The 16289-nt window shown below is 45.1% G+C and overlaps 1 protein-coding gene across 1 annotated transcript in view; it reads right to left on the reverse strand.

Moving 5' to 3' along the window:
- Window positions 1–6749: 6749 nt before the first annotated feature.
- SLC15A2 (solute carrier family 15 member 2) overlaps window positions 6750–16289 on the reverse strand; it is a 39005-nt gene continuing 29465 nt past the window's right edge. Inside the window, exons 17-22 of the mRNA XM_059820401.1 lie at window positions 14814–14860; window positions 13037–13147; window positions 11538–11634; window positions 8935–9081; window positions 7799–7903; window positions 6750–6926 (exon numbers count right to left, since the gene is read on the reverse strand). Of these exons, the coding sequence (XP_059676384.1) occupies window positions 6750–6926; window positions 7799–7903; window positions 8935–9081; window positions 11538–11634; window positions 13037–13147; window positions 14814–14860 (684 nt within the window). The remainder of the gene's footprint in view (window positions 6927–7798; window positions 7904–8934; window positions 9082–11537; window positions 11635–13036; window positions 13148–14813; window positions 14861–16289) is intronic.

Below are 16289 nucleotides of genomic sequence, written 5' to 3' on the forward strand. Positions count from 1 at the left end.
GCTCAAAGCAACCAAATTCACTTCCACTCAAAGAAACTTCCCATTGTGGGTGGGCACGTAACACAGCGAGGTCTGGGAGATGCCAGTTACCTGAGACCTGGTCACTGGGGCTGGGCAAGGAGACAAAGAAGGAGCAGAAAGTGCCCTGCCATGGGGCTGTCCCTGTGTTGGGAGGAGCAGCTCTGCCCAGGCACGCAGCCTGCTGCTTCTCGCCCAGCAGATTCAGAAGCTGAAGCCTGGCAGCATCGCAGTAATAACACCGGTCTCCCAGCAAAACACTGGCACCAGCTCTTAAAACAACCCAGCCAGGCCTGGGAAGGCCACAGAGCCAGCCCCACCGACACCAGCAGTGCCTGTGCTGGCACTGGGAGCCAGCCCCACTGACACCAGCTGCCGTGTCCACACTGATGGAAGATCTGCGGTTGCAGATGCAGCCCACTGACCACACACTAGTGCTGCCATGAAGACAACCTAGTAGCTTTCTCCTACTTCTCTACAAGAGAAAGACTCGCAAACTGACTGGTGGGGGAGGCCTCCAGAGCCTCCAGCACGAATGGGAGGCTGACCATAAATAATGTATAAACAAAGGCCAACTAAAGAAGGCTGGGGCCACAGGCAGCACAAATAGACCCCCCCATGGCTGGTAACAGCAGTGTTTCAGTCCAGAAGTCCCTGCAGCTTGCCGTGGCACAACACAAGGGCTGACTGCAGACAGCTAACTGGGCACAGGATAGATCGGAGGGACACAAAGACATGCTGGATTACCCCAGTGCTTCTGAACTGAGTTGCCTACAGAAGATGCATTGGGTCATACGAGGCTGTGACAAGAAGCCAGAGCCAAAGCAAGCCAGGGCAGGTGCCCTGTTACCACCCAGATATTTGGCTCTGCGTGATTTCTGCCCAGACGCAGTAGTCCCGTGTGTGAGAATCTTTTCTGGCTGCAGGAAAGTGGGCAGCGTTACCCAGGACAACCCCCAAGACAACATACTTGCTGGCAGCAGAGAGGCTGCATGAGAAGAGGAATAAGCAAGGTACGAAGGGCTGGCAAAGTCATCGGGGAGAAGTCTGAGTGACTTCTGGGGAAGGAAGATCAGCATGTGGGACTGAGGGGGCCGACTGCTAGTGAAGGGAGGTATTCAGAGCTAACTTGGGAGTCTGCAGCAAGAGGAAAACCAAGCTGCAGCTTGGGAAGGGTACGTGTCTTTCACAAGTCAGTTCAGCTTCTTTTCCTTGCACACATGGGTGGATTGAACAGGACAGGCCAAGCAGACTGAACAACATATGCAATGACAAAAAATAATCTAAAAAGTGATGTTTGCTTGACTTTTGTGTCTTCAGCTTGGCTGCCAGTTGCCATGCTGCTGGATTCCAACTGCAGCTCCTCACTGCTCCGACTGAATTGCTACATTCTGGTTGAGGTTTTTACTTTCTGTAAGCATATTAAAATTTTAATTAAGCACTAAACCAGTGTTTTAGCAGGTTTTTTGAGAGTTTTGCTATCTTGTTAATTACAGTTCTCTCAAGTCCTTAGTTTTGGCCTAAATTTAGACCAATTCTGACTGATCCCTGCAGGATAACTGCTAAAACTATTCACTAAAAATGAAGAGATCGGCGTTGATCAGCTGACAGTGGGAGCCTGCAGTGTGGCTGCTCTGCATCATGGCAATCTTCTGATCTACAGGTACTAGAAGCAGGTTAATGTTGATCTGCTGGTAAAACACCACATGGAAAGACCTTGAGAAGATGCAGCAGCTCCTTGATTCAAAGCTCACTAAGAAACAATTTGTTTCATTCCTTGTTGACCAACTGAGATGGTGAGAAAGGAGGGATTTTAAGCAAAGCAATTATTTCCCTTCATGCAATATCTGTAATGCAGCATGAGCCCTTCTCAAGGCAAAATGGTTAACAGTGTCCCCCATTTTTGTCTTTCTGGGAAGCGCTTTGCAAGAGATGAATGAGGGCCCCTGCTTTACAAAGCATGTGAGCCGCTCCGACAAGGAAGCAACACCACAGTTCCTGCTTAGCCAGCTTCACTGGGGATTTTGTTTTTTCTAAATTGCTGGGGAAATCCAAAGGCCCCGCAACATCTACTTGTACATGACAGGTTTATCGCACATGTTAACATGAAAGACTAGTGTAAATCCAGCTATCAACATGCAAAACCCTGGCCAGATCTGTCAACATCTGGGATCAGAAACATCTCTTAAATGCTGTTTTAAAATTTTATCGCAATAATAAATGTAGTGATAATGAAATGCAGAGTCTGGTACCATCCAAAATTCAACAGCTGTGTATTTGCCATACAGCTGAACTCCCAGGTTTAAGCTGCTGGTGCTGGAAAGTGTTTCTTGTAGCTAGGCAAAGAAACTCAACACAGAGAGAAGAGAAGATTATTCCTCTGTGTGTGACCCTGGCTAAAACTGCCTGTTTACCACCCTTAACTGTAGTTCTCCCCTCCTGTGCTACTCCCATCTGTAATACACCTTCAGCGGGTTTTTTTGTCCCAAGGGGAAGCCATAGTGGCTGCCATGGATGGTGGGGGCATCACCAGGAGCACAGCCACCATGCCCTCCTCCAGTCACTGCAGACCCACTGACACAGGTCTGTATGCTGCTTTTTGCAATACTCTGGAACAACAAACCAATTTTCAAGCCTTGGGTGACTAACTCCCCCGATGGCCCTTCACCACCAGTTAGAAGAGCACTTTTCTGAAAAGTCTGAAATCATCCACTATTTAATCATCTGAGCTTTCCACTTCTCCCATCTCATTTTCTATCCAATTAATTCGATGGGAGAATTTCAACTGTTCATTGAGGAGTTGGGAAGACCTTAACCAAATAGCCCTTTCTTTTCTCCCTGCCCACCAGTCTCCAGCCTCCTCGCACAGTGCCTCAGGCCAAAGCCAAGGCCAATGAAAACTTTTCCTTTCACTTGCTCACATTTCACTTTCACAATAAAACTCACATCCTCACTGCTCAGGAAAACCATGTTTTCCACCAGGGCAAGCCCTGCCCGAGGCTACCTTGCCCAGCCCCATCAGGGCGTCCAGAGAAGAGCCAGCCCCTGTGCCTGGCCAGGCTCCTGCCTCCCAGCCAGTGCTGACAGCACACACCAACTGCATCCAAGCCAGTCCCGTGCAGCCCTCCCAGGGCTCATCTTCTGGAATCGTCCAAACCCCATCTTCTGGAATTGTAGGGCTGTGGGGAAAGGGAGAGGGAAGAAAAGAGAGATGCAAGCCCCTTGAGCTGCACAGAGCAGCTTGCTACCTAAAGGCGTTTGACTGCCTCAGGAAGAAGAGGTAAATTTAAGGAATCCACAGCCAAGATGTTTTCCTGAGTTTGAAATCTCATTTTTATGCTTATCTCACGCAAAGCTGGAAATAACACTGGTCACACTTACAACCTGCTAATGGGAAAAATGTGTCGAGTAACAGCCAGTGCAACTGAAGGGAAATCTGCTGCACAAAAGTAAGCTCAGAAAGCATCCTTCAGAAAAACAGATAAATACACATACTTCCACAGTGAAGCCAAACCCCTGCAATCTCCATGAAGGCTTGTGCAGCAACATACCTACAGCTCCCCACCAGCTCATTACTGTCCCTTAGCTGGAGATGATAATTTCTGTAGGTCAGCCTCCAAAACAGCTGGTGTGAACTTTCCCTAATCTGCTCCAGGGCAAACTCCACCAACAGCTGAGACTCCCTTCAGCGACAGGTGAAGCTGGACTGGCAGCAGGCTGCTATTTCTTTATAAAGGTTCACATAGCTGTACATACACTATCACTATTTTGGCTTCTCCCTCTGATCCTAAATCAAAAAATTGGGAGAAATAAGGAATAGTGTTCTAAAATTGGGTATTAAGATCTGTGCATAGCCCCTTCTCTGAGCTGACCATATGGAAGAAAAACCCAGAGACCTCTGGCAACCTCTGGTTGGTTGTCAGCAAGCCCAGTGGAAATCCCTCCAAACTGCTGGTGCATTTCAAATAAATGGGTCCAATTAGCAAAGCTTTACAACTGCAGCTGAAACAATAGGGAAAGGTCATACCAGCAACCAAGCAGGCAGATCGGAAGAGGACAAAGCTTCCAATAGATGACGATGACCAGGTGGGAAGAAGTGACTGTGTCAGCTGGAAGAGAAATGTGAACCGAGCCTTACACTCCCTCAGGCAAGCAATTCCCCAGAGGGGCTGCAGGAGCAGCCCCCAGCCTCATGTTAGCACTTTATTTATAGCATTGCCTTCCTGTTCAAAACCTTCCCAACTGTGAATTGCAATTTTTCTCCCCCCAGCATTATGGTGATGGTTTGGAACATGGAAATGTTTGGAAAGGGGCAATTTGGCATCAGGAGTCTAAAAAGCAGATACAGATGACATCCTAAATGTATCTTGTATGAGTTTGGAATGATTCCTTTAAATTAAGCTCAGAGTGTGTGACAGCTTCTGGTAGTGCCGCCAGTAAGGAAATAAAACATAAAAATCAAGAGGTTCTTGAGCATATATAGTCTTAAAGATCGTGTTCTCTGGACATCTTGCTTTCTCTTGTGCCACTTTGAGCTGCGATGTACCAAGTGCTTCCCAGGGAAAGTGCTCCAATAATTTTCAATTGTCTCTTCACCACATATGCCCTCAAACCCCAACACACTTCCAAATTCAAGGCTTATAAAACATTAAATGCTCCAATAATTCTAAATTGTGTTTGTTCAGTGCTACTGGAGCCTGTCCATTCCCTCAGTTTGGGGATTTTTGTTTTGTTTGCGGGGGGGAGGAAGAAAGGCTTTCTATTAGTGCTTCAAATTGGAAGCCAGTCAAACAGCATCATAGCAGAATGATTCAGCAGCCTCCGAGCTGATTCACAGTGTATCATAAAACAGGATTAGGAAAACAACAATGCCTGGAGGAGAAAGAACCCACAGAAAGAATCACGGTAGGAGAACAATACCGGAAAGGAGCAGAGGAAATAATCCTCACTTGGCTTCTGAGGAGCAGGTCGGATGACCTAATAGATGGCTTTCAATGCCCTTCATTCCCTGCTGAGTCACAGGGTTCAGCTGCCGGGATCCAGCCACCACAGCTTAATAAATGGCTCTGCATCGACTGAACCACATTAAGTGTTTCTGTGTGCACACCCGCAGCCTGTTGTCATTTATCTGAGACCATGGTCCCCCTCTGGCACAAGACCCAGATGCTATTTCACAGCAGCAGGAGCTTATGCAGAACTAGCAGTGGAAGTTCATGACCATTTACGATAGGAAGCAAAGGAAAGAATCTGAGGCTATGAGTCTTCCAGTTATAAACCAAAAAGTTGGGTTTTCTCAGTCTTACTCAAGACAACATGCACACACAAGGCAGCACATTAAAGTAGCAGGGGTGTCAAGCTAAGCATATTCCCTAGTACTGTCCTGAACAGGAATGAAATTAAACATGTATTTCATGATCTCCTGAATCAAAGCATCAGCAACCACCTATGGCCAATGCTGAGATGGAAGAGGAAAGCATCATTTAAAATCTATTCTCTGTGAACCTGAAGATCCTATTGACAAACTTGTAAATTAGGCCATACCTGTTACAATTGCGGCCTTGGAGTGACAGAGGAAGGCAGGGACTCTCTCAGGAGTTTTACTAGATCAGCAATGGTTGAATTACTTCTATGCAAAACATGAAATCACAGCTTCACGCAAGCAAGGAAAATCAAACAATTATATCACAATTCCAATAAAATAGCTATATCCAAAGTTTGGTAGAGAGACACAAAAACAGGGAGAAAAAAGACGAATCTCCTATGCCATGGTCTCCTCTTGTAGACTGAAAAAATGATAAAGTGCATCCTTGTTTAACTCACTGCAGGATGCCTGGAATTTTACAGAAACTGCTGCAATGTGTCTCCCAGTGGGGAATAACTGAACCATGAGATAAGAAATCAGCCATATCCTAGCTTGCAGTGGCAGGTGCTGTAAAAGGAAATGCCCAATAAAGGCTTAATATATAGGAAGAAGGCAAATAACTGCCTGGATTTCTGAAATAAGAAAGTGTAAACCAATTCTCTAATCACATCTAATCAAAGAACACCATCAGTTGCTAAAAACTTCTAGGAAAAAATGGGTATCAGAGAGATGGTAGCATGCATATCTTCTTCAGCAGTGTTTTGGGGATATTTTAACCTGCAGTATTGAATTCCCTGTTATTACTTCTGAGCCTGGAGGTGAAAGTCATAAATCAGGACCGTTCATAACATGCAATAATGGGGTGAAATACTCATAAGGAGAGTTACATGATGAAATCCTTTGGGACTGTGTGTAACACTTCCAGTCTTGATGACAGCATTAAAGATTCTTCTGTCAGTAACATCTATTCTTTCCTAATTCCTATACTGGGTTTTCATTCTTTTCTCCCAATGTCTCCAAATTTTGCTGTCATATGGCATTCCTTCCACCATTCCTCCCTGCTGCCCTAAATATATGTTTAAAACAAAATCATAGGAAAGCATTCCATGTTTAAGAAGATGGGCAGGTTTTAAATTACACTGTATTTACCTACAAGGGCTTCTAATACCAGAGCAGCTTTCCCAGGGAGTTTTGCTCTGATTTCAGGACCCCCATTGCTTTTATAGAGGGCTATTTGGTCCCATTTAGAAGGTGGCTACATTTTGAGTAATAAAGACTGCAATGCTATAAAATAAAATAACACTGTCTCCACCCTTCTTTTACCCTCCCATCTACTGAGTTAAAAAAAAAAAAGATCCCAACCCATGTGTTAGAGCTTTGTTTTCTGAGTAACAAGACTAATCATGTTTCCTCTGCTTGAGGTCTCTCTCTTCTCCTCCTTTTCTTCTAGGTCCTCTGGATCCACACTGACATAGAAATATCCCATGATGGAGAAAATAATGCACACAGCAAAGAGGAGAACAGTGAACAAGACAAATTCAGCCCACTAGGAAAGAAAAAAGAACAGCAGGTCAGGGGACCCCAGACTCTCAGTCCAGAGGATTTCTCTGAAATTCCAAGTGCTTTTTAAAGAGCTGAGTGAAAATTACTTTTTAGCTTCTGAGATTGCTCACAAGATAGAAACTTTTTCATCCTGTTTTCTGGTAAACTTATGCACACATAACGTAATTATGAATATGTAATATACCTTGAAATAAACCAGTTAGATTGGGCTAGTTTCATTTAACCTTTTTGTACAAATCTGTCCTGACTGGAACATACCTGCCTGGGCTTTTTGCCCACAAGATGCCTTTGGGAGAGGCAGTTTCATCTTAGCCAGAAATGAGCCCCATTTCACACCTTCATGCCATCATCCCAGAAGTCTGATAGCCTGAATTAAACAAGCTCTGTACCACAACCTCCCCATGCAAGCCCGACATCTCAGGGGTGCCACAGGCAGCTGGCCCTGAAGGTGTCCCAACCTCGACGCTTCAGGAAGCTGCCTGCCCACTGGGATAGCTAGACGAAGGCAAGCTGCTTTGAGTAAGCAACTGCAATGCGTGGCTGGTATCGTGTCCAGGCTCCAGGCCCAAATACAGCCTACTTGCCTAGCACTGAGCTCCAGCAACATTATCACAGTGCAGGTCACTATTATTTACTGCCACTGGGAAGCTTAGGGAGAGCCATTGCTCCAGAGGGCAACACTGCTGAGGGCAATGCAGAGCTCTGGCTGGGAGGCAGCTCAGTGCAGGCTGGCATCACTCCATTGCAGGAGCCTGGGGCTGTGCAGACAAGCTGTGCTTCCAAGACACGGATATCCAGAAGCACCATCCAGGCCTGTTTTAAAGCATTACCTCTGTTTTAAGAGCTGAACCATACCTGTGCCATCGGCGCAGCCTGTGCAACAACAAGCACAAGGGTATTCCCAACAGCCACTGTGAGCAGCCAGCCTGCCTGCAGTACCGACTTCATGCTGGCCGGAGACTGAAAAGAGGAGAAAGACCTGGTCAGTGGGTATCACGCTGTGCTATTCTGCCCTGGTTCACCCTGTGATGTCCTGCCCAGTGTAGGTGTCACTGGGCTCAGCCTAGGAGGAGATGGTGGAATTTCCTCTGTGCAGAGTCTCCTCAGTGGTTACTTTCAACAGCTGCATAAAAGGAGCTTTCAAAACACGTCCTCCAGGAGGACACAAGAAGATGGAGATGTTGTGGCAGAGCTGAATCCTGATCACCCCCAACCTGCATCATCTGAAATTGTACGATCAGGAAGTTCAGGGAGCCACACAACAAGCACTGCAGCTTGGAGTCTGGCACCATGTGGCTGCACACCTTTGGAAAAGAGACTGGATCTTGATGTTAAACTTCCTGCTGATGCCAAATCTCCCCATCCCATGACAGATCGTCCCACTGTATTAAATTGCCCTCATTGATAAACATCTGCACTTTACACCAAGGAAAAATTTGAGTAGCGTTAGGTTTTTGATCTTGTAATGTCTCAGTCCTCTCTTCTCATAAACCTTCAAATCATCCCTTGCGCACTTGTTACACTTTGCTCCCTTGTTACAGACTCGTGTAGGCTTAGACTCCTTTGGTGTCTCAGCTTAAAGCAGGTTCCAAGCCCCCATGCCACCCTGTAGTCCTTGAGATACCTTTGCCTTTTTATCACTGGGAAATATGTACCGCAAAACATTTCACTGGGAGAAAAATCTGATATTACAGTATTCAGAGCTTTCACATTAAAATAAAGTTCTATCCAGTTCTGTTCTACGTTCTCAGCTTTACCAGAAAAGGAGTTTCCTGAGTATAATTGAGAACAGGTATCTTCAGAGTATGAATTAATTTACCTTGAGGGCACCCAGCAAGCTGTGTTATAATCCCACTTTTAGCTGAACCACAGATAACATTGTCAGTAAGCATCATGCCAAAGGACGTATTAGAAGTCAATGGCAGATGCAGGAATAAATCCTGAAGTCTAATTGTAAGCCTTATCTAAAGTCTATTCTTTAAGTGGAGTACCTGAGAATAGGAGAAGGCCAGACCTGTAATGGAGAACATCACCTCCCCAGCAGATATTAATAAGTATTGTGGTAACTGCCAAGCCATATGGACATTGTTGGCTTTGATGTCTTCTGACTTCCATGTCTTAACAGCACCTCCAGAAACCTAGCAGGAAAATAAAGGCACATTGATTAAGTGCTCAAAGATCAGATCCTTCTTAGCATGGACTTAAGCAGCAACTTTACCAAAATGAAGTTTTAAGTAAAGGTGGGAGCAAAGCTCTGCCCTGGAAGCAAAACTCTGGGTCTGACCGCTGCCATTTCCAAGCCTGTTGGGAACGGGCTGACTCCTATTGCACAGGGCAGAGCTGGCAGGATGGAAGCATCCCAGCTCATTCATGTGCTGCAAGAGTTGCATGAGTTACGGCAAACCAACAAGTTGCATTCTGTAGTGGGGTTGGGAAAAGCCTCTGTGGTACTTGTGCAGGGCCTGTGACCTGCTGCTGTCCCCAGGGCCAGAAGAGGATGAGAGCATAAATGTTTATTGCAGCCATGCGGCCACTGCTCCCATTTCATCAGCACTGTACCACTCCTCTGCTATAATGGTGACACCCAGACCAATCCAGTTCAGGAACACCAAGACTAGCAGAGACTGCCCCGTATCAGATGTATTCAGATAGTTATGGTAGCTGTACTCCTCATTCTTTTTGTTTGCTTTCCCAGGTGTAATTAATACTGCCTCTGATGCACAGAGGCTGAGAGAGATTTGACTGGTAGCCAGGAAAACACTAGGCTGAAATTACTTCAGGCAGAAAACCCTATGTTTGAGGAGAGTACTTGGGAAAGTACAGGGGATGTTTACGAGATGTACTTAAATCACCATGCAGGGAAGCAAATCAAGAGATTGTATTTCAGCAGGCTAAAAGGGGTGAGAGGAGAGCTGTGCACTGCTCTTTAGCCCATAAAGAAATGTCACAAGCACCATGCTATAACTTCACACTGAGGAAGGCTGGGTAGAAGGCAGCATCCCCGTGATTTAAGTATCATAGTTCAGGCACATTAGCAGACTAATATATTGCATTCTTGGTTCTTCTATACAGCACTCCTAGCAGAGGAGTAGGGCTCGGTACAAATCACTGCAATAATTAAAAATTATCTTGGCCTGGAGCAAGTTCTCTACAGGAGGAGGAAACCACAGGGAGAGAGATGGAAAAACAGAGGGTCAAAAAGACTAAAGGACTAACACAGGGTCCAGAAGGGCTGAGGGGCCAAGGCACAGGACCACCCCCGAGCATTTGCTACAGCAGGGACTTTTGTAGATGGGACCACAAACTGGAATCCTTGCCCACAGTGATGTGGGACACAACTACTTCAACTGGCCCTAACTCAGTTGCATTGCCAGGGGCTCTGGGGAAATATTCTTACTGTAATATTCTTCATGCAACTTCTCTACTTGGTTTCTCATCTGGTGAAAAAGGCTTGCAGCCATGGAGGAAGGGTCTGGCCAACATCACTTCAAGTGTGTATGTGTTTTATCTACATAAATCTCTGCACTCACAGATGGCAGCATCTGCCTCTTCCCTCCAGGACTGTGCACCCCACTCCAGCTACTGAGTTAAAAAAAATGCCAGGTGCTTTGCAGCTATATTTTTTTCCCTACGTATTTGGACTCTGCAGACACAAACAGCTCCCATTAATTGCCCAACAGGGAGATGTTACTGCCAGGGAGTAGCTGACAGCACTTTGCTCTGTTCATCACAACACAGTAGCCAAAGTCTCAGAGGGCAGCTTAGCAATGTGTCCTGTCAGACCTGGTTTGTCTGTGTGCCTGTGTAGCGGAAAGGTTAAAACGGGAACTAAACTGATCACGTTCGTCTCCGTGGCTCCTGCCAGCTGGATCAGGGTTGGAGCAGCGTGCCTAAAAGGCTGGCAGGCAGGGAAAGGAATCCACCCCCTCGGCAGTGCTCACGCCCCATCAGGGCTACGTTGTTCAGGAAACCATGCCTTGACTTTACACCAGGCTCCAGATGAGCTGTACAGTGAGAGGAGGAAAACCAGATGCACAATCTCACCAACCTTTTCCCTGAACGCTTTGTCCCTCTTCCCGCCATGCATAATCCACAAGTCTTGGAAGATCAGCCTTTAGATCAGTAAGTTAAATGTGATGATAGAGCAGACTGTTTCTGCAGGGTTTTTCAGGTGTGAGGTACCACCAGGTACAGTATTTTAAAGACCACAAGTAGAGTCAGCTTTTGGCAGACTGTAATAGTTCTTTGCAGTGTGCTGGGTCAATGTTAACTGAACAAGGATGGCACAAGACCAGCACAAATCATGGATCACACGACTTTCCATGGAGGATTTCCATCAAGGAAAAGATCTCACTTCTTGTTTAACCCATGAGATCTGACAAGATCACAGTGTCAGGTGGAATGAGTACCCACCCACCTTGCTTATGCAGGTGCCAAAACCTTTTACTAGCCCTTGTATAATGGACTGCCTTCAGATGGCTGCTGCCCAGGTCTTGCAGGGTAGAGAAAGCAAGTGAGAGTCACAAACATAAGAACAAAAGCACTGCCCGAGACTAGAAGAGAAGGAGCTTGTTACCGTCACAGGGACACTTACATTAGTTATCACAATGGTGTATGATGCGCCGAAGTCGAGCAGCCCTAGCTCCAGGGTGAATTCTCCTGTTTCAGTTATGCATTCTCCATTATTATATCTAGATACAATGATGAAGTACAGTATTTCCCAGTTAGTCCCACAGACAAAGAGCACAGAGCAGAGCTATCAAACATGCTCCTACAATGGAGTAGGGAGGATGTATGACGTAAAACTGCAGTAATTTTTATGTCAGATGATCACTAGAGTTCTTGCCATCTTTTCCTTCCGGAAACACTTAGGCACTGACTGGAGTTCACCTAATGACCTGGGCTATTGCTAAAATGGTTTTTAAATGGTTTCTGCTTCTTCCTAGCACTGATTTATTTTTTTCCCTCAGGTTTATTTTCCCTACAAACTTTTCTCCACTCCTTCAGGAACTATGGGCCAGACAAGTTAGCCAGGCTCAAGCAGCCTTCAGGAAATCAGAGATATGCACCCACAAGCCACTTTGTTTCCTTTCAGTAGAGCAAATTAGCCTTCATATTTGTTGTTCTTATTTTGGATGTGTGAGATGGCACAGAAGCTCAGCAGCATTGCCACAATGGCTGCTGCATCCTACTAAATTGCAGCAATAAATATTTTGGATGGAGCTGATGCAGAGAAAAGCCATGAAGCTTGTTTTGAAACATTGCAAACACCAGAAATACCCTACAGGAGCCAACTCCAGTGCTGCCAAACCAAGGCCATATGGAGCCCCTATCTGACAAGCCTAGCCTGCAAAGCCATGTAATGTTACTTGATGTTACCAGCCCACATACCAATGCTTTGTAGCGTGGAATATGAATTGGCCTTTCCCTGAGAGCACCCTAACACTACGAGCTTGGGCCTGAGAGAATATCAAAACAGAGCAGGCATCAAATGGCAGAGGGGACTTCACCATGTCCCACCTTACTCTGCTGACAGATGTACAGGAATGGCCAGATTCTTCCCTCCAGGCCCCCACATAATTTTAATAAAAACTCAGAGAAAGTGTTGTATCTGGACCTCTTCAAAAAGCTTTTTGGCTTTCCAAAATTCCCCTGACCTGACTCTGAGAAAACTCAGAGTATGGCCTGAATTAGGATATCATTATATTCATATCACGGGAATAAAATTTCCAAGCTTTGTCCCTACTGATTTTATCTTACCAAAGCAATAAGAGCCCCAGGAAGGGAGCTATCCCAGACACCGTTTAGAGGCTGAATCTATTCAACTGCATATTACACACAGAGATACTGATTTGCTGTTCTTTGGCTTGGACACTTTGCAGACTAAATGCGTGGTGCTTCTGTACACATACGAATGGCCTGGAGCACCTGCTCTGCGCAGAGCCAATAATTCTGCTTCTTTACAAACATCTGCCCCCACAAACAAATGCCAAGACAATAGCAATGAAGGTTTTGTTATTCACCAGAGAAAAGCCCCATTGTATCCAAGGAAAGGCCTCAGCAAGGACCTTCAGCACAGCAAGGGAAACTTACTTGTCCCTCTCTAGTAGCAAGTACTCGGAAGCGCTGAAGTTTTTCTGAACAGCAATGAACCGTTTGCTGTCAATGGTGAGGTTGACATCTTGGCTCAAACCATTAATGAATCTGCAAGGAAAGCATATTTCATTGGATTGTCAGACAGGGCAGGAGAAGCATACTATCAGACACTTTAGAAGTGTGCTCTCTCTCCCAAAGCATTCTGTAACTCCATAAGGTTATGACAGCCTCTCCTGCAAGCTAACAAAAGATTCATCTGATTTGTTGGCCAGTTTTTCAATGTAAGATTAGTTTTCCCTGCTGTGTAATTTTACCCTCTTACTCTCTCTCCTGTGAAAAGTGACCCTCACTTTTTGTGGGTTAAGAATTCCAGGCAACGTCTTCTCAGAAACCTCCAAAGATTGTTCTGTGGCTGTTTGAGAGGACAGAGCCCCAGCCCACCCCAGGAAACTATAAAGTTGGGTGTCCTGATGAACGTATGCACCATGCTGGCATACTTTCCAAGGAGTTTCTACCAGTGGGAAAGAGTTTTCTATCAAAATAAGGTATTTTCATCGAAACTAAAACTTTCACAGGAATGTTCAGGTTTGGGTTTTTTTCACCCAGTGTTTATATGCTTTTTCATACACAAAAGACAGTTTCCTTTTGACAACTCAAAAATTGTTAGCAAAACCAAACACTTTTCATTTGACCTGACTATGTTTTAAAATATTTCGGGTTTCAGTTCTTAAAATGGGGGTGAAATCCCTGAAGATAGTCAAGTGCTTAACTTTTTAGCGGAAAAACATTTTCTTCCTAGTGAAACCTCTTCACTAATCGATGAAGGGAAAATTTTGGGATTTTGTCAAAAATGTTCACAGGAAAATATAAAACATTCCTGACTGCAGGTATTAATCAAGTCTCCAAGGTGGTGTTTAGTCAATAGAAGCCTTCACAAGCACAGGGCTATGAAGAAATGCTCCTTTCCTGTTCTGTCAACACAGGCTTTCAGATAAGGGAGTTGGACATCGTTTTATATTATCTGAAGTTTTTGAGGTTTTTTTTGTTTAGTTGGTTTGGGGTTTTGTTTTGTTTTTTTTAAATTGCAGCTTGCCCAAATCCTCCAGAAAGTTCAGCTGGAATCCTTTTTTTTTCCCCCCCCCCGCAATCTGTTTCTTCTGCATCTCGGCAGCCTTGCATAGGTCTGGTGAGGTGGTGCTGGAGGTAACTGTGACCTCAGAGAGATGGCATCTCAGCACAGAGCAGCACAGGACTGTTCATGGACTAGCTCAAACCAGGAAAGTGGGCTAGCTGCTTAAGCAGAGCCCGATGGCTGGCTCAATTGTTTACAAGGATGTAAAATTGTTGCTCTATCCAATTTAGTAGGCATTTGTGCATGAGGTTGGGTGAGATAAATGAACGTCGTGGGTTGGCCAGTTCACACTGGACAAATAGCAACGCCTCCTTTCCAGATTGCTTCTTCCCTTTCTTTCCCAAAGAGGTGGGACAGAGAGAGATAAATTTACCAGTCTTCCAAGGAAGGAGATCTTTTATGTTCCCATCTCAGCCCAGACTATCCTACGCAGTAAGCAGCAATAATGCTCAGCTCTGCATGGCAAATGTGGGAAATGACATGCTGTCAAGCCTCCGCAGCTGACACCTGAGTCTTGCATGAGAATTGCGGACTAGATTCCAACCTGAGAACATCTGGGTTATGTTACATACAGTTTGCGTTAGATAAAAGCAGTTTCTCTCACCCCACCACCTCCAAATCCTCAAAAAAAGTCATTCCTACCTAACAGCTGCCAAACCGTTTTCTGGCTTTGCTTCCAAGTCTGTAATCTAAAGAGGGGAAGAAAAAAAATCAAACGTATTTATTAACGCTGCCTTATAACAATATGTAGCAGAAAATACTAGTGTCTGTGGAGTTACACATGTGTTGCAAAGCCCATGGAAGTCGACTGGACTCTCATGTAAGCTTTATATCAGGCCACAGAAGTGAAGTCCTGGTACACTGAAGCCAATGGCAAAAATTTCAGCTCCACCAAGGGCTTAGGATGAGATCATACCTTTTTTTCCTCATCTCCTGCGTAACAAAGGCTACAGAGTTTCAGCCAGTCACCCTTCTACTGAGACATGTAACATTCTCCAAAAAAGTATTTGCCTTGTTCTGAAGATAGCAAGAGAGCATTATCCTCATAAGCCTCTTTCAATGATTAGTTACAATTAAAACTTAGGGCCTTACTCCTACAAAACCTGCAACTGCCTAACTTTCAGACCTTGATTCTTGGCATACTCAAACTTCACAGAAGCCTAAAGCCAAGAGGAACCTCTAGGCTACTATTCTGATCATCATGTATCAGTCATATTTTCCCTGACCCTCAATACTCAAGAGATTAAACTGTTGTACGGTGCAGGCAGAGAGCAGGAGAGACCAAGATGCACTGAGCTTGTTTGTGCTCACAGTCTTTGCAAACACATCCCTGAAATGGCCACCTGGTTGGGCACACTGGGGAGTGAGAGTGCCTCCCTTGGAGATCACAGCTCAATAGCATCAGCTCAATAGTTAACATGATTTACATTCATTCGAGGAGAACCTATTTGGTGTACAATGCTGAAAAAAGACAGTAAAGACACAGCCCTGCCATGGAGATTGTATGTCACACAAAAAGAATACAGACCAAGGTTCTTGGCTGGTAGAAGTCCACAGTTGTGCCATGTCCACTTAAGCTGGCAGGGCAATTTCAATTTGCGCTGCCCACAGACGGAACCCAGGCAAGCCAAAAGGGACTGAATCTACCTTCAGAAACTGGCTTTCTCTTAAAATTTTCTAGCCCTTTCTCCACACTTTCTTCCTGATGTTAAACTTCTGAGACCAAGGATCCAGAATTTCAGTATACCTATAAAATGTCTATTGTACTTCAGTGTGATAGTGATATGCTGACCCACAAATAATGTATGCCCTAAATAATAAATAGCCACAGTGAATAATAAATGTCAGAGCAATAAATAATAAACAACAACATAATTTTTTTCCATGGGAGACAGATGGGGATTAACACTCTAGTTTCTTGCAGACAGGCCAGCCAAATTATTACTCGCTTTCATGGATGATCCCCAGAGCTCTCAAATTCATTTCCTGCCTACTAAACAGCACACAAAGAAGAAGAAACCAATTTCAGATTGGTTCCTTCCAGGAAAGCACCCCCACCTGAGTGAGGGAGCCAAACCCAGCAGTGAGAGAGGCTGGTGTGGACCATGGCTACTCCAG

This window comes from Gavia stellata, chromosome 8, assembly GCF_030936135.1.
Source record: "Gavia stellata isolate bGavSte3 chromosome 8, bGavSte3.hap2, whole genome shotgun sequence".
Taxonomy (NCBI): Eukaryota; Metazoa; Chordata; class Aves; order Gaviiformes; family Gaviidae; genus Gavia; species Gavia stellata.